General features: G+C 37.4%; 3 protein-coding genes and 1 pseudogene across 3 annotated transcripts; 1 reads left to right on the forward strand and 3 right to left on the reverse strand.

Annotated features, from left to right (window-relative positions):
* Positions 1–3,637: 3,637 nt before the first annotated feature.
* Positions 3,638–4,855, reverse strand: LOC111621191. The gene has a single exon (XM_023363273.1). The coding sequence runs from the start codon at positions 4,853–4,855 to the stop codon at positions 3,638–3,640; it is 1,218 nt and encodes a 405-aa protein (XP_023219041.1).
* A 5,088-nt stretch (positions 4,856–9,943) lies between these two features.
* LOC111621170 lies at positions 9,944–11,326 on the reverse strand. The gene has a single exon (XM_023363238.1). The coding sequence runs from the start codon at positions 10,984–10,986 to the stop codon at positions 10,192–10,194; it is 795 nt and encodes a 264-aa protein (XP_023219006.1). The 5' UTR covers positions 10,987–11,326; the 3' UTR covers positions 9,944–10,191.
* Positions 11,327–14,174: 2,848 nt separating this feature from the next.
* Positions 14,175–14,708, reverse strand: LOC111621192. The gene has a single exon (XM_023363274.1). It carries the CDS (start codon positions 14,706–14,708, stop codon positions 14,175–14,177), a length of 534 nt encoding a protein of 177 aa, XP_023219042.1.
* A 3,029-nt stretch (positions 14,709–17,737) lies between these two features.
* Positions 17,738–19,196, forward strand: LOC111621193 (annotated as a pseudogene).
* Positions 19,197–19,271: the final 75 nt, after the last annotated feature.

A 19,271-nucleotide genomic window follows, 5' to 3' on the forward strand; every position in this document is an offset into this window, starting at 1 on the left:
TTTGGCCTCTGGCCCAAAATCTCACTCAAACTTGCATTTCCAAAATGCTGTCTACGACATTGATCAAGAGCGATGCAATTGCAAAGTATGTGTTTAACACTTACGGTACAATTGCAGTACTGACATACTGCTTCGTCATCTCCCTTCAAAAGGTATTGATGAGTCAGTCGTGTGTGTCCAATTCTCAAACGAGTAAGGACAACCTCAGATCTCCTATCATACTGCCTATTGTGTGTCCAATTTTCTATCAAAGGTTTGATCTCGTGTAGTTTATTGTGGATTTGTGCGTTCCACATATTTTGCCATCTCTCTGCTAGTCGTTTTTTAACGACCAGCTTCAAATCACCTCCTTCAATATGCATTGTATGCTGTGAAGGGCTTGCTGACTTAGCAGCTGTATCAGCTTCTTCATTACCTCTTATACCCACGTGGCCTGGGACCCAACAGAAGTTTACAAAAAAATTTCTCGTAGTCAGATGAAAAATTAGTTTTCGAATTTTAGTAACTATAAAGTGTGAACTAGGTTCATACGAAATCAGAGCCTGAAGTGCACTAACTGAGTCAGTGTAAATCATGCAGCAGCGATGACCTTTCCTATTTATATACTTTAGGGCTAAATAAATAGCCTGCAACTCCGCAGAAAAGATGGAGGAATTCGGTGCTATTTGTTCTGCTACAATTTCATTTTGGCAAACAAAGGCTAGGCCAACGTAGTTATCCGACTTCGATCCATCTGTATAAATAGGGATTAAATTCCTGTCACAATGTTGAATTTGTGCGAAGTGCTGTCTATAGACGCAGTCTGGCGTGGTTTCTTTGGGGAACTGCTTTAAGCTTAAATCAACATCTATCGCTGGAATTGACCAAGGTGGAATACTATTAACCTCAACCTGTGAGATGTTGCATGTGTTAAGGTCAATTGTGCTGCTTACATTCTCCATTCTTATGATGAATGTGGGGACACTACTTCTCCGAGCTTCAAATAACCTTTTCAGCTGAGTATCTGATACTGTACAATCAACTGAAGGTTTAGTATGCGATTTCTGTTTTATATAATAGAAAAGAGACAACTGTTCTCTCCTGAGAGATAGTGGAGGCTCATAAGCATCCACATACAAACTTTGGACAGGAGAAGTTCGAAATGCACCAGTGCACAAACGTAATGCTTGATGGTGGATTGGATCCAGCATCCGAAGAGTAGATTCTCGCGCAGAGCCATAAACAATGCATCCGTAATCTAGCTTTGAGCGGACAATAGCCCTGTAAATCCTGAGCATAGAAACTTTGTCTGCTCCCCAGGATAAGCAGCACAGTACCTTTAAAAGGTTCAAAGATTTTAAACATCTACTCTTCAAATTGCGTAAGTGTGGTAAGAATGTCAGTTTGGAATCAAATATGACTCCCAAGAACTTTGTCTCGTTGACCATTGGGATTTTAACACCATTTAGGTGAATTTCAGGGTCCAAGTGCAAACCACGCCTTCGGCAAAAGTGGATGCACGAGGTCTTCTCTGTATTAAAAGTAAAACCATTAATCTTGGACCAATTGTCTATGCGATTTAGGGAGGTTTGCAGTTGTCTCTCGATAAAGCTCATGTTGCTAGACTGGCAGGAGATCTGAAAGTCATCCACATACAAAGAGTGTTTCACACTAGGGGGAAGACAGTTAGCGATGCTATTAATTTTAATTAGGAACAGAGTCACACTCAAAATAGAGCCTTGAGGAACACCTTCTTCTTGCGTAAAAGGCCTAGATAAAGTGTTGCCCATCCTGACATGGAATCTTCGATTCTGTAAAAAGTTTTTTATAAAAATTGGCAAATTGCCCCGCAATCCGAATTTGTACAGATCACGGAGTATCCCGTATCGCCAACAGCGATCATAGGCCTTCTCTATATCGAAAAATACAGACACTAAGTGCTGTCGTCTAACAAACGCTTCGCGTATAGATGTTTCAAGGTTTACTAAGTTATCAGAGGTACTTCTGTTCCTACGGAATCCACTCTGATGTGGTGAAAAATAGTTCTTTTCCTCTAGGAGGAACATCAGGCGTCTGTTTACCATTCTCTCATAGAGTTTACACAGACAACTTGTCAAAGAGATTGGTCTGTAATTAGAGGGATTCTTGTGGTCTTTACCAGGCTTGGGAATGGGAATAACGATAGATAGCCTCCAAGAGTCAGGAAAAGTATGTTCTGTCCATATTCTGTTAAACAGACACAGAAGATTACAAAGGGAATTGTTTGACAGATTTTTAATCATGCTGTAGTGAATTTTATCCGGTCCTACAGCACTATTACCCGAGCGAGAGATCGCTGTATGTAGTTCTATGCTGGTGAATGGCACATTATAGTCCTCATTATATGAGGAATGAAAGTTTAAATATTGTTTTTCACTTTGGGCTTTATAAGCCTGAAAATTTCTTGAATACATAATATTGCTGGATGAAGTAGAAAATGTTTCGCCCAACGTATCAGCAATACCCTGTATATCGCTGATTATTGTGCCATTATTTTCCAGCATGGACAGAGAGTGAGAAGCATATTTCCCATTAATTTTATGGATTTTATCCCAGACTGCTTTTGAGCTAGTGGAAGATGTTATGCTAGAAACATACTTCCTCCAAGAATCCCTTTGGCTTTGCCTTCTTATTCTTCTGGCATTTGCCTTTGCTTTTTTAAAAGCAACCAAATTTTCAGCAGTGGGGTACCTTCTGAAAATCCCCCAAGCTTTCTTTTGTGCTTTAAATGCTGCCTCGCAATTCTGGTTCCACCATGGTTTCGGATGCTTTGGGTATCTTGTTGATGTCTTTCCCATTGTTTTCTCAGCTGCCTGAATAATACACAAAGTGACAATTTCAACTGCATCATTGATATCAGCAGTATTGACCATTTCCTCAGTGATGTTAGCCAAAGAGGAAAATGCAGGCCAATCTGCCGTTTCCAGTTTCCAGCGTGGTGGACGGGCTGTTTCACAGCTTTCTCTGCCTCGATATTTTAGAAATATTGGGAAGTGGTCACTAGAGAGTGGATTAGATCCAACCTCCCATGTAAATGCTGAAAACAGATTCGGAGTTGCTAATGATAGATCAATGGCAGTGAACGTTCTTGATGGGGCATGGAAGTATGTCACTTCTCCAGTATTAAATAGATACAGTTGATGATTACCTATAAATCTCTCAATGGCTCTGCCTCGACGATTGATGTCGGGACTGCCCCACATAGGATTGTGGCCATTAAAATCACCAAGTAAAAGGAATGGTGTTGGCAGCTGTTCAACCAAGGCATCCAGTTCATTCTCATTGACTCTGACATCTGGTGGCAAGTATATAGAACAAACTGTGACAGTTACTCCAATAGAAATTCTGACTGCCACAGCTTGCAGATCAGTTGTTATTTGTACCAGCAAGGATGGGAAGTGATTGGAAACCAGAATAGCCACACCTCCACTGGCACGGTTGTGGCTATCATCATCCTTGCGGTAGAGATTGAATCCTTTTAAAGTAATTCTTTCTCCAGGTTTCAGATGGGTTTCCTGGAGTGCCACGCAGAGAGATGAGGTAGATGATGTCAAGTGTTTAATGTCAGAGAAGTTGTTGCGGAAACCACGACAGTTCCATTGGATTATTTTATAATCCATTATGTGTTTGAGGCAGCATTCTTTGTGAAGGTATCCCTCTTTAGTTTTACGGCTGATTTGCCTTTTGGAGGTGAAGTTGGTGGTGTCACCTCCTTATTAGTCTCCTCGTCAGAGAAGTCAGAGAACTCACTCATAGACTGAGCCTCTGATCTCTTAGATTTGGAGATGGCTGCTTTTAATTTTTGTTTGTTGAGCGGGTTCTTAGCAGCCTTCTTAGAACCCACGTTTCTTGTTATTACCCCTGTTTTAGGTAGGGGTGTTTTGTTCTTCTTGCTCTCCTTTTCTGCTGTATGTGTAGATGGTATAAGCAAACATTTTTCGTGGCGAGTTAGAGATTCATTTGGTGAAACAGAAATGTCTGTCTGAACTCCACATGTCTTTGTGGATTTCAGAACAGCAGCAAATGTCTTCTGTTTCACTGGTGCATTTAAAGTTACCATGCGTCGTGCCTCTGGGTAAGGTAGATTGTTAACTGTTTTCACGCGCTGAATCTCTTTCTCTCTCTGCCATGCAGGGCATTTTCGGGAGTAGGAAGGATGTGAATCTTTGCAGTTAACACAGCATGGGGTACAGGTACACTCGGTACTCTCGTGACCTTCATCCCCACACTGTGCACATACATTCTTGCCACGGCAAGATGCCTGTGAATGTCCAAACCGCTGGCATTTAAAGCAGCGCAGCGGGTTTGGAATGTATGGTCGAACTGGGCAACGCAGATATCCTGCTGTAATTACAGATGGCAATGTCGGCTTGTTAAATGTCAGAATTAGGTGTTTAGTAGGTATCACCCTTCCGTCTCGACGAATAGAGATGCGTCGGACATTAGTGACACCTTGATCCGAAAGGCCCGTCAATAGATCTGATTCGTCTTCTGACATCAAGTCTGACTCAGATATCACACCACGTGAGGAGTTTAGACTTCCGTGTGGTGTGACCAGAACTCCCATTTCTCCGAGACTTTTTGTTGCCAAAAGCCTTGCTGATTGTTGAGGTGACGCTGTCTCTATAAGTAAATCCCCAGACCTCAACTTTTGTATTTTTTTCAGGTGCCCAATGGTAGATTCAAATAGCTTTTGAATCAAAAAAGGAGAGCATTTGGACAGTGGTTTATCTCCCGTAGCATGTATTATCAAGTATGCAGGCTCGCTGAAAAGTTTTCCGCCATTTGTTATTTGTTGTTCTGTACTATGTTGGAGTTTTAGATTTTTAGAATCCATATTGTTCAAAAAAGTTCAGCTCCTAGTGACCCCACCCACCATGGGGCCCAACAAGGGGATGCCGTCACATGGGAGACTCCCATAGACTGTCACACCAGGGTTTCCCAGGAGCTATACCCTCACAATGCAGTCAAGAAGAGCACATCTTGTCTGACATGTCTGCCCGGTCTGCATCGATCGGTTGACTCCAAGCCGAGGTGTATAATGACTCAACGACCAGCCGATTGACTCAAATGGAGTCTGATTTGAGCCTCCCGTTTATCCGAAGCAGGGGCCAAAGCAGTGTGTTGGGGACGATGTGTTGCCCCTCAACTACCAGGATCTCCCTTTCCGGCATACGGGACACCACGCACGGCAAACACGTGGGTGGGTGTTCAGATCCCAGGGATGATAAAGAAGAGTTTCTAAACCATCTCTGGGAGGTCCCCTCACCACGGACAAAAACCCACATCGAGGGGTAGAGGTGATGGACAAATATCAATTGTGAAATGGATGGATAACAGACCAATGACGCTTGCTTCATCTGTTGAAGGAATGGAACCTGTAGGAGAGTGTAAAAGATGGTCAAAACAAGAAAAAAAGTATATTATGGTAATTAGGCCCTATATTGTCCAATCCTACAATGAAAATATGGGAGGCATAGATCTGTTTGATAGAATCATTTCTATTTATCGCCAAAAGTCTAAAACTAAAAAATGGACAGTAAGAATGATTTTTCACTTCTTTGATTTTGCTTGTGCTGCTGGATGGATAGCTTACAGAAGAGACAGCAAAGCAATGAAAAAGAAAGAAAAAAACACTCTTCAATATTTGGGATTCAAAGAAAAAGTATCAGAATGGCTATTGCATTCAAAAAGGACAAGCAATAAAAAAGAAGAAAATGAAAATAATGAAGATAAAGAAAATAAAAAGAGAAATACCCCAATTCCACATCCCAGTGAAATACAATGTAAAACTGAAGCCAAACATATGCCAGAAATAATTGCAGATGGAATAAATCACCACTGCCAAATGGAAGAATGTAAAAGTGTACGAGCTAGAGTGCACTGTACAGAACGCAAAATTCATCTGTGCCTTGTGGCTTTATAGCATATCACATGTAAATAAAAGATATCAAATAAACCAATTTTACAAAACATACAGAGTGTGAATTTTGTACAGCTAGAGAATCATTATGTCATATAGGACACACACCCTTTTTTAATCACCAAACATAAAAAAAATTTTAAAAATGGTGATTCGTTAATAAGTGATACCTAAAGGTAACAAACATATCAAAACATCATTTAAAAAAAGTTTTATCTAGTAGTGGATCCCAAGAGGATAGAAGGTGACTTAATATTGGGTTGAACCAAAAAATTGTTTGGGTATTTACATAATCATTCATCTGTGGTGCCTCTGTTGTGCTTATCAAGTATTAACTTGTTTAGGTTGACATTATAAATATCTGCATATTTATTACATAAGTTTAATTACAGCTAGTTTTAAAAATTTTTAACTTTAAAGGGAAAAAAAACATTAAAATGGAAGATAAGAAGGTGCATTTTTGACATCTGATGCTCTATTATTTGCAAAAAAGAATAAATGCAACAAAAGCTCAAAAAAAGGTATGTGCTGTACATGTGGAAAATGCAGTTACTGATCGAACATGCCAGAAATGGTTTTAAAAATTCATAGTAAGAGATTTTTCTCTCAAAGATGCACCTCGGTCAGGACGACCTTCAACCATAGAAAATGAGTCCATAACGGCTTTAATTCAAAATAATCGGCATAAAACAACATGAGAGATAACCGACATCTTAAAAATATCCCAAACATCTGTTGTCAGACATTTGGCTAGCCTTGGATACACTTCCCATTATGATGTTTGGGTTCCCCATAAGTTAAGTGAATGAAACCTTATTGAGGTTTGTGTATGCGATTCACTTTTAAAACACAATGATGATGATCCCTTTTTAAAGCGATTAATAACAGGTGATGAAAAACGATTGTTTACAACAATATTCAATGCAAGAGATCTTGAAGTAAGCAAGGTGATCCTCCAGTGCCACAACCTAAAGCTGGTTTGCACCCCAGAAAAGTAATAATTTCAGTTTGGTAGGACTGGAAAGAGGTTCTTTATTACAAGCTTTTACCCAACAACCAAACAATTAATTCCAATAAATATTGTCTCCAACTGGATGAACTAAAGGCTGCAGTGCATCAAAAATGTCCGAAACTTGCAAATCTAGAGAGTGGTATTCCATCATGATAATGCAAGACCACACATATTGTTAAGCGTGCGCCAAAAACTTCTAGACTTTAACTGAAATGTATTGAGTCACCCTGCATATTCTCCAGATATTGCTCTCTTAGGTTAGGTTAGGTTTGTTAAAGTTTTTTGGCACAAAAGCCATACAGGCCATGCTGCGCCATGCCAAATGGTAAAATTACAAAAAGGCCATATATACATATATTAAAAAATTAATAACAAATAACAATAACAAGCATATATAACAGTATGACTATACAAAACAACAAGGTATATAAAAAAATATATAAATAAGTAAATAAATAAAAAATCAAACTTGTTTATAAATATTAGTGACTTTCAGAAAGTCCAGTAAATTATGGCCTATGGCCAAAAATCCCTGTCAGACAAGCATATCAAAAATGCTGTCTATGCCTTGTCTCGAAGGCAGAGCAATTGCACAGTATGTGTTTTACAATTAGAAAGCAATTGCAATAATCACATACTGGCTGGTCTTCACCCTTCGAAAAATATTGATGAGTCAACCGAGTATGTCCAATTCTGAAACAAGTGTGAGATCCACGATTTTTACGATGTCGAAAAAATCTTTGTAAATAACTCTGATGAAAAAAAAACACTCTTGGTGAGAAGTATATCAGAGGTCACTGAATGTTTTCACAATTAATAATTTGTTAATAATTCCGATCAACTAAGTTGACACTTAGTTGATCGGAATCCACCGTTAGTGTCAACAGAAGTCGATCACAAGACTCCTTTCCCACGAAGAACATATAAAAGCTTGAGCTCCCAAAAGCTCCAGGCAACCAAAGAAAGTTATACTTATAAATGTGTGCATTTTGTCTCCATACACCAAACATTGCAACTGAAAGGACATCGCCATATGACAGACAGCAACTTTGAAAGTTCCTGCGCCGACTACAATTCATATGGCCCATTCAACGAATGCATATTAATCATATCCTCATAGAGGTATTTGTATTTTAGAACTTTCTAAACTCTCTCTCTCTCTCAGAATAGCCATTACAGCTGTTAAGAGCGGCCCTTTGTATAGTTAACTTATATTTAACTGCATTTAATCTATATATTCCTATCGCCTTATGTAACCTAGCTCAGCTATTAAATTAATGTTTTGTTATTTTGTTTAACCTGTCATCTATCGTTGTACCTGCCAACTTTACTACGCCATCCCCACTCAATTTGCAATCCTAGCCGTCTGACAATCAGAGATCGGGTTTACCAACCTGTTGCAGCGTAAGTGGTCATTTGGAATCATCCCAGTGGCCCTCTGCATATCTCACACAAGTAAGAATGACATCAGATATCTTATCATACTGTTTATTACAGTATCCAATTTTTTATCATTGGTTTGATCTCATGTAGTTTATTGTGGATTTGTGCATTCCACACGATTTGCCATCTCTCTGCTAGTCGATTTTTAACTATTAGCTTCAAATCACTTCCTTTGATAGGCATTGCATGCAGTGAAGGACTAGCTGCCTTTGCAGCTGTGTCAGCTTCTTCATTTCCTTTTATACCTACGTAGCCTGGGACCCAACAAAATTTTACAGAGAGATTCCTTGTAAGAAGATAACAAATCAGATTATGAATTTTAATTACTATGGAATAAGAAATAGGTTCACATGAGATCAAAGCCTGAAGTGCACTGAGTCAGTGTAAACTACACAGCAACAATGACCTTTACTGATTACATACTTTAAGGCCAAGTAAATAGCCTGCAGCTCTGCAGTAAATATGGAAGAATTCAATGCTATTTGTTCTGCCATGATTTCATCTTGGCAGATGAAGGCTGAGCCAACATATTCTTCCGATTTTGATCCATCAGTGCAAATATAACTTAAATTCCTGTCAGTGTGTTGAATTTCTGCAAAGTGCTGTCTATACATGTAATCTGCAAAGTGCTGTCTATACATGTAATCTGGCATGGTTTCCTTCGGGAACTGATTTAAATTTAAGTCAACATTTATTGCTGGGGTTGACCAAGGTAAAATGCTATTAACCTAAACTTAAGAGATGTTAGTTGTGTCCAAGTCAATCGTGCTGCTTACATTTTCCATACTTATGTCAAATGTAGAGACACTACTCGTACAAGCTGCAAATAATCTTTTCAGCTGAGTATCTGAACTAATAGCTGAAAGTCTATTCATAAATTTCTGTTTAATGTAATAAAACAGAGACAACTGTTCTCTCCTGAGGGATAGTGGAGGCTCATCCACATACAAACTTTAAACAGGGGAAGTTCATAAAGCACCAGTGCACAAACGCAAAGCTTGATGGTGGATTCAATCCAGCATCCGAAGAGTAGATTCTCGCGCAGAGCCATTAACAATGCATCCGTAATCCAGCTTTGAGCAAACAAGGGCCCTATAAATCCTGAGCCTGGAACATTTGTCTGCTCCCCAGGATGAGCAGCACAGTACCTTTAAAAGGTTCAGAGATTTTAGACATCTACTCTTCAAATTGCGCAAGTGTGGTAAAAACGTCAGTTTAGAATCAAATAAAACTCCCAAGAACATTGCCTCATTGACCATTGGGATTTTAACCCCGTTTAAGTAAATTTCAGAATCCAAGTGCAAACCACATCTTCGGCAAAAGTGGATGCACGAGGTCTTCGTTCGTTCGTTAGAGTTTATTGGCGCAAGGGCCATACAGGCCAAGCTGTGCCATGGCAAATGGTATAAATATATATATATATATATATTATGTAAGATGTTTAATATAAATAAATAAATAAACTAATAAATAACAAAATCAATAACAAAACAATATATAACAATACACATGTAAATAATAACAAGATATATACATAAATGAATAAATAAATAAATAATCAACAAGGTATATATAAACATTACCTAGATAAATAATTAAATATGTTTATAAATGTTATTCACTTTCAAAAAGTTCAATAATTTGTCAAGATTTGGCCTCTGGCCCAAAATCTCTCTCAAACTTGCATTTCCGAAATGCTGTCTATGACTTTGATCAAAAGCTGTGCAGTTGCAAAGCATGCGTTTTACACTTAGAAAGCAGTTGCAATACTCACATACTGGCTGGTCTTCACCCTTCAAAAGGTATTGAGAGTCAACCGAGTATGCCCAATTCTCAAACGAGTAAGAATTACTTCAGATCTCCTGTCATACTGTTTATTACGTGTCCAATTTTCTATATTTGGCTTGATCTCATGTAGTTTATTGTGGATTTGTGCATTCCACACGTTTTGCCATCTCTCTGCTAGTCGTTTTTTAACTACTAGCTTCAAATCGCCTCCTTCAATATGCATTGTATGTTGTAAAGGCGTAGCTGACTTTGCAGCTGCGTCAGCTTCTTCATTCCCTATTATACCTACATGGCCTGGGACCCAACAAAATTTTACATAAAAACTACTCGCAGTACGATGGCAAAAGAGCTTACAAAGTTTAATCACTATAGAGTGAGAACTAGGTTCACATGAGATCAAAGCCTGAAGTGCACTAACTGAGTCAGTGTATATAACACAGCTACGATGACCTTTCCTATTTATATACTTTAAAGCTAAATATATAGCATGCAACTCCGCAGAAAATATGGAAGAATTCAATGCAATTTGTTCTGCCACAATTTCATCCCGGCAGACGAAGGCTGAGCCAATGTAATCATCAGATTTAGATCCATCTGTATAAATAGGAATTAAATTCCTGTCATGGTGTTGAATTTCTGCAAAGTGCTGCCTGTAGACATAATCTGGGGTGGATTCCTTTGGAAATTGCTTTAAGCTAAGGTCAACATTTATCACAGGAGTTGACCAAGGAGATATACTACAGACCTCTAGCTGTGAAATGTTGCCTGTGTTCAGGTCAATCGTGCTGCTCACATGCTCCATTCTTATGGCGAATGAAGGGACACTGCTTGGGCGAGCTTCAAATAACCTTTTCAGCTGAGTATCTAATACTGTACAATCAACTTAAAGTTTAGAGTAAGATTTCTGTTTTATATAGTAAAATAGAGACAACTGTTCTCTCCTGAGAGATAGTGGAGGCTCATAAGCATCCACATACAAACTTTGTACAGGAGAAGTTCGAAAAGCACCAGTGAACAAACGTAGTGCTTGATGGTGGATTGGATCCAGCATCTGATGAGTAGATTCTTGCGCAGAGCCATAAACAATGAAACCGTAGTCCAGCTTAGAGCGGACAAGGGCCCTATAAATCCTGAGCATAGAAACTTTGTCTGCTCCCCAGGATGAGCAGCATAGTACCTTTAATAGGTTTAGAGATTTTAAACATCTACTCTTCAGGTTGCGTAAATGCGGCAAAAATGTCAGTTTTGGGTCGAAATAAACACCCAAAAACTTAGCCTCATTCACCATTGGAATTTTATCGCCATTTAGGTGAATTTCAGGATCCAAATGCAAACCACGCCTTCGGCAGAAGTGGATGCACGATGTCTTCGCTGCATTAAACGTAAACCCATTGGTCTTGAACCAATCATATATGTGATTTAGGGAGGTTTGAACTTGTCTCACAATGAAACTCATATTACTAGACTGACAGGAGATCTGAAAGTCATCCACATACAAAGAGTGTTTCACACTGGGAGGGAGACGGTTAGCTATGCTGTTAATTTTAATTAGGAACAGAGTCACACTCAAAATAGAACCTTGAGAAACACCTTCTTGTGTGAAAAGCCTAGATAAAGTGTTTCCCATCCTGACTTGGAATCTTCGATTCTGTAAAAAGTTTTTTATAAAAATTGACAAATTACCCTGCAATCCGAATTGGTGTAGATCACGAGGTATTCTATATCACCAGCAGTGATCGTAGGCCTTTTCTATATCAAAGAATACAGATACTAAGTGCTGTCGTCGAACAAACGCTTCACGTATAGATGTTTCAAGTTTTACTAAATTGTCTGTGGTACTTCTACGAAATTCACTCTGTTGTGGTAAATAGTAGTTCTTTTCCTCTAGGAGAAACATCAGGTGTCTATTTACCATCCTCTCAAAGAGTTTACACAGGCAACTTGTCAGAGAGATTGGTCTGTAATTAGAGGGATTCTTGTGGTCTTTACCTGGTTTGGGAATGGAAATAATGATAGATAACCTCCAAGAGTCAGGAAAAGTAAGTTCTGTCCATATTCTGTTGAACAGATGCAGGAGATTAGAAAGGGAATTGTTTGAAAGATATTTAATCATGCTGTAGTGGATTTTATCCGGGCCTACAGCACTATTCCCTGAGCGAGAGATCACTGTATGTAATTCAATTCTAGTGTATGGCACATTATATTCCTCATTAGATGAGGAATAAAAGTTTAAACACTGTTTTTCTCTTTGGGCTTTATAAAACTGAAAATTCCTTGAATACATAATATTGCTGGATGAAGTAGAAAATGTTTCACCCAACGTATCAGCAATATCCGATATGTCGCTGATTATTGTGCCATTATTTTCTAGCATGGACAGAGAGTGAAAAGCATATATTCCATTAATTTTATGGATTTTATCCCAGACTGCTTTTGACCTAGTGCAGGATGTTATGCTAGAGACATACTTCCTCCAAGAATCCCTTTGGCTTTGCCTTTGCTTTTTGAAAAGCAACCAAATTTCTCGCAGTGGGGTATTATCTGAAAATACCCCATGCTTTCTTTTGGACTTTAAATGCTGCCTCACATTTCTGGTTCCACCATGGTTTAGGATGTTTTGGATATCTAGTTAAAGTCTTCCCCATTGTTTTTTCAGCTGCCTGAATAATACTGGTAGTGACAACTTCAACTGCATCATTGATATCTGCAATATTCACCATACCCTCTGTGATGTTGGCCATATAGAAAAAACAGGCCAATCGGCTGTTTTCAATTTCCAGCGTGGTGGACAAGCTGTTTCACAACTATCTCTGCCTCGATGTTTTAGAAATATTGGGAAGTGGCACTGGAGAGTGGATTAAATCCAACCTCCCATGTAAACACCTAAAATAGGTTCAAAATTGCTAGTGATAGATCAATGGCAGTGAATGTTCTTGTTGGGCCATGGAAGTATGTTACTTCTCCAGTATTAAATAAATACAGTTGCTGGTTGCCTATAAATGTTTCGATGGTCCTGCCTTGACAATTAATGTCGGAACTGCCCCACATAGGATTATGGCCATTGAAATCACCTAGTAAAATAAACGGAGTAGGCAACTGTTCAACCAAAGCATCCAATTCATCTTCGTTGACTTTGACATCTGGTGGCAAGTATATAGAACAAACTGTGACAGTTACTCCAATCAAAATTCTGACTGCCACAGTTTGCAAAGCAGTGGTTATTTGTACCGGTAAGGATGGAATGCAATTTGAAACCAGAATAGCCACACCGCCACTGGCACGATTGTGGCTATCATCATCCTTGTGGTAGAAATCAAATCCTTTTAGAAAGATCCTTTCTCCAGGTTTTAGGTGGGTTTCCTGGAGTGCCAACACAGAGAGATTGGGTAGATAATGTCAAGTGTTTAATGTCAGAGAAGTTGTTGCAGAAACCACGACAGTTCCATTGGATTATTTTATAATCCATTGTGTGTTTGAGGCAGCATTCTTTGTGAAGGTATCCCTCTTTAATTTCACGGAAGGTTTTTCTTTTGAAGGTGACGTTGGTTGTGTAACCACCATATTATTTTCTTCATCCGAAAAGTCAGAGAACTCACTCATAGACTGAGTCTCCGATTTTTTAGTTGATCTGGAGATAGCTGCTTTAACCTTTTCCTTGTTAAGTGAGTTTTTATTCACCTTTTTTGAAACCACATTTCTTGCTGTTACCCTTGTTTTTGGTAGGGGTGTTTTGACCTTCTATGTCTCCTTTTCTGATGTTTGGATAGATGGGAGAATTAAACATTTTGCATGGCAAGTAAGAGATTCACTTAGAAAGACAGAAATATCTGTTTGAACCCCACATGTCTTTGTGGATTTCAAAACAGCAGCAAATGTTTTCTGTCTCAAAGGTGCAGTTGAAGTGACCACACAACGGGCCTCTGGGTAGGGTATGTTATTGACTGTTTTTACCCGTTTTAACTCTTTTTCTCTTTGCCATGCAGGGCATTTTCAAGAGTAAGGATGGGCATCTTTGCAGTTAACACAGCATGGGGTACTGGTACACTCAGTACTCTCGTGACCTTCAGTCCCACACTGTGCACATACACTCTTGCCACGGCAGGATGTCTGTGAATGTCCAAACTGCTGGCATTTGAAACAACGCAGCAGATTTGGAACGTACGGACGGACAGGGCAGCGCATATAACCTGCTGTAATAAAAGATGGCAATGTCGGCTTGTTAAAGGTGAGAATTAAATGTTTGGTTGGTATTAACTTGCTATCCTGACGAATGGAGATAGGTCGAACAGCAGTGACACCTTGGTCTGATAGGTTCATCTGAATAGCTGATTCATCTTCAGACATCAGATCAAACTCAGATATCACACCACGTGATGAGTTCAAACTTCCATGTGGTGTGACTGTGACTTCAATGTCTTCCAATTTCTTTGCAGCTAGAAGTTTTGCCGACAATTGAGGTGAGGCAGTTTCTACAAGTAGGTCTCCTGACCTCAATTTTTGTGTTTTTTTCAGGTGTCCGATCATTGATTCAAATAACTTCTGAATCAAGGAAGGGGAGCATTTTCACAAAGATTTTTCTCCAGTAGCATACACTATTAAGTAGGATGGCTGACTGGCAGTGTTTTCTGGCTTTTCTTTATTTTTTAAAGTTTTAGAATCCATTATTATATAATAATATTTCAGCTCCTAGTGACCCCACCCACCATGGGGTCCAACAAGGGGATGCCGTCACATGGGAGACTCCCATAGACCGTCACACCAGGGTTTCCCAGGAGCTATACCCTCACAATGAAGTCAAGAAGAGCACATCTTGTCTGACATGTCTGCCCGATCTGCATTGATCAGTTGACTCCACGCCAAGGTTAAGTATGACTCAACGACCAGCCGATTGACTCAAACGTTGCCTGATTTGAGCCTCCCGTTTATCCAAAGTTGGCGCCAAAGCAGTGCAACTACCAGGATCCCCCTTTCTGGCATATGGGACACCACACACGACTAACACGTAAATGGGCGTTCAGATCCCAGGAATGTTAAAGAGTTACTAAACCATCTCTGGGAGAACCCCTCACCACAGACAGGAACCCACATCAAGGGGCCTAAGCATGTTAAATTTTTGGCTTTTCGAGCATGGATTAAAAAAGCATACACCCACTGCACGAGTATACATGGTACATATGAAGAATTTGATTACACACACAGAACAGCTTCTCCTGACTGACTCACTGATTCATCATCGCTCAGAGCAAACCAGTTAACCTAAAGAGGTGAAATTTGGTATACAGTTAGTGTACGTCACGAAAACGCACACTAAGAAGGGTTTTTTCGAAATTCCCCTGCTGGGGGAGAGGGAGTGGATTAAGGCTTAACAGGAAAACCGGCTTCTACTGTACTATTTTAGATGCAATTTTTTGTTTTCAACTATGTTTAGTCTTTATTGAGTACTTAGGTATATTAAATTGATAACATTTCAGACATTGTTATAAATATTTTTATCTATTTCGATTTTAAAAATGTTTGAACCGTTTTAAATTCAAATTTGTTATTGCATATTGGTTCGATTATAGAACGATTGTAAACGTTCCAGAAAATTGATCAAATTGAAAATAGTTCATTTGATTCTCGGCGATTCTCTTCAGTGGTAGGTGTTATATAACAATTACTACGGTTATTGAAATATTGAATGTAAATGGGGTTTGCGTGCAAAACCTCCGCAAACAAATTTGCAGGTAACAGCTAGTATTCTATGTATGGCATATAATTGAACTTATTTTAAAATTTTACAGTGTTATAATATGCAACTTAAACCTCATGGAACATGTTTAATTTTAAATGCCACATGGAACATGTTTAATTTTAAACAATTTCAATTTCAATGACAAAGAAGACACAAGATATGGGTCAGATAAAGATGTAAAAATGCTGAATATAACATTCACACAGTTAGGATATAAAGTTGTTCTGCATATAGATAAAACAGCAGATGTAAGTATTGTTATAATATATGCCATCTACATAGTGTTTGNATAACATTTCAGACATTGTTATAAATATTTTTATCTATTTCGATTTTAAAAATGTTTGAACCGTTTTAAATTCGAATTTGTTATTGCATATTGGTTCGATTATAGAACGATTGTAAACGTTCCAGAAAATTGATCAGATTGAAAATAGTTCATTTGATTCTCGGCAATTCTCTTCAGTGGTAGATGTTATATAACAATTACTATGTTTATTGAAATACTGAATGTAAATGGGGTTTGCTTGCAAAACCTCCGCAGACGAATTCGCAGGTAACAGCTAGTATTCTATGTATGACATATAATTGAACTTATTTTAAAATTTTACAGTGTTATAAGATGCGAACTACGCCACACGGAACATGTTTAATTTTAAACAATTTCGATTTCAATGAAAAAGAAGACACAAGATATGGGTCAGATAAAGATGTAAAAATGCTGAATATAACATTCACACATTTAGGATACAAAGTTGTTCTGCATATAGATAAAACAGCAGATGTAAGTATTGTTATAATATATGCCATCTACATAGTGTTTGGAAATTTCCATTACAAACAAGGAATTACTAACCTAACAAGAGTCAAACATGTGAATTGTAGAATGGAAATATATAAATTTCCTATGTGAATTAGTATTACGTCAGCTCGAAAGCAACATCTTACCCATCTTTAGAAACGACATAATAGTATACTCCAGATATGTTGATGGCATTTTCATCTTGTGAAGAAATGATAACAATGCATGGAATTTTATAAACACGGTCAACAATAACCCTTATGTGTTGACATTAGGTTTGGACCAAGAAAGCGAGAATAATGTTAACTTCCTAGATATATCGATCACATGCAAAGAAGGGGAGATTTGGACAGGTATATATCGCAAACCAATTTATCAACCCATTATCATCCCAAAGAATTCTACAGATCCTAAGCATGTTACATTTTTAACATTTCGAGCATGGATTAAACCAATTTATCAACCCATCATCATCAAAGAAAATTTTGATGGCATGCACAAAAAATATGATTTTTTTATTAATCATAACAAAATTTTATTTTATGAATTAGAATTCAACAATCCATACTTTAAAAATAATTTATGATTTAAATTTATGGTACTGAATAGCTATCTACCTATTATATAATATCATTTTGTGGTATGATCAATGCGGTCCTGTGGTCATGCGCATTAATTTGCTCCGTCATGAAAACACTCCATTGCCAATGAGCTGTTAGTCTTTGTAATTTTAGGCGTTTGTATGTAGCATTTTAAAACTTTAATCATTGACACATTAAATATAACTATTTACAAACAATACGGTTTTATTTTAAGGCAATTATTGCATTTATACATATATTTTAAATTTACAAGTTTTTAAATTATTTTTTAGAATTTCTTATTATGGCTAGTTCAATGAAAAAATCGAAATTATCAGATACAGGTGGTAGCAGAGAATTTCAAACTTGGTGGACCGATAGGTATGGCATGATTAATAAGGACAGTAAAGCTATTTGAATTTTATGTTCAGGAAAGATGGTTTGTAGATCATCATCAGTAAAGCGACATTATGAAACCAACCACAAATCTCTTCTCAATCGAAGTGAAGAAGAGCAAAAGGAGTATATATCAGGTGTTTTCAAAAATAAAAATGCCCAAGCTACATCTTTAATGAAATATATTGGAACTCAATCAAACACTACTGCTGCTAGTTAGCAAGCTTCAAAAGCTATTGCTCAATATGGGAAAACTTTTAATGAAGGTGACTTTTTAAAAAAGGCTTGGTTGCAATGTGCACTATACTTATTCAAAGATTTCGAAAATAAAGAAAAAATTATCCAAAGAATTAAAGATATACCATTAGCTAGAAATACGGTAAAAGAGAGAATTTTGGGAATGGCAAAAAAGGTAAGCTTTCAACAACAACAGAGATATAAAATCTTGCAGTTTCATTTCCATTTGCCTTGATGAGTCTACCGATATAACAGTTCAACTCGTTTAGCAATTTTTGTACGTAATTTTGTTCAAAATAACATTAAACAAGAATTAATAAGTTTATCAACATTAACAACAACAACAAAAAGAATAGACATTTTGTAATGCACTTATAAATGCATTGGGCAAAAAAAAAATATGTTCTTCCAAAATTGTATCAGTAACAACTGACAGTGCTTGCAGCATTATTGGACAGGAAAATGGTTTTATAAATTTATTTACAAAACATATTGGATATTCAATTCTCGGTTTCCATTGCATTATTCACTAGTAAGCATTATGTGCCAAGACAGGTTTGAAAATTTTGGATGATATTATGAGTTTGGTGACAAAAGTAGTCAATTTTATATCATAATGGGCTCTAAATGAAAGAAAATTTCAGGAATTGTTAAACGAGGTAAACTCATCATACAATAACTTATTTTTGTACAATAATGTACGATGGTTAAGCCACGGAAAAGTTTTGCAAAGATTTGTAGATTGTTTGGAGGAAATTAGATTATTTCTAAATAATGAGATTATTATTAAACAATACAGTCAATTAATGGATGCAGAATGGCTTGCAAAACTATTTTTTTTTTTTACTGATTTACGTTCTCACTTAAATGAGTTAAATATCAAACTACAAGGTGTTAATAAAACGATCATTGTAATGTTTGACTTAATCAAAGCGTTTGAAGTCAAATTACAAGTTTTTAATCGCAACATTCTTTCAAATTCATATAAACATTTTTCGAATACAAAAAATTTTTTTCTGACATTGAGTCATGAAAAACCAAACCAAGAGAAACTAACAAAAGAATTTTCAGCGATAATTCAATCCCTGATCCAGGAATTTTCTGCAAGATTTACACAGTTTAGACAATTTGAAGAAACTTCAAAATTTATTTTATATCCCAATAAAATACCGTTTGAAAAATTAAATTTAAAACTCTTTGATTGGTTAAACTTGCATGACATAGAAATGCAATTAATTGATTTCCAGTCAAGCTCCATATGAAACCAAAAATTTGCTGATTTAAGAAAAGATTTGGAAGTAATTGAAAATAATCGATTATTGGGTATAATAAATAAA

The sequence above is a fragment of the Centruroides sculpturatus genome, unplaced genomic scaffold, assembly GCF_000671375.1.
Source record: "Centruroides sculpturatus isolate CEXI.00-Female unplaced genomic scaffold, Cexi_2.0 scaffold132, whole genome shotgun sequence".
Taxonomy (NCBI): Eukaryota; Metazoa; Arthropoda; class Arachnida; order Scorpiones; family Buthidae; genus Centruroides; species Centruroides sculpturatus.

Excerpts from the sequence above, each read along its gene's own strand:
- LOC111621191 (XM_023363273.1), bottom strand. The coding sequence starts at position 4,855 with ATGGATTCTAAAAATCTAAAACTCCAACATAGTACAGAACAACAAATA.
- LOC111621170 (XM_023363238.1), bottom strand. The coding sequence starts at position 10,986 with ATGGAGCATGTGAGCAGCACGATTGACCTGAACACAGGCAACATTTCA.
- LOC111621192 (XM_023363274.1), bottom strand. The coding sequence starts at position 14,708 with ATGATCGGACACCTGAAAAAAACACAAAAATTGAGGTCAGGAGACCTA.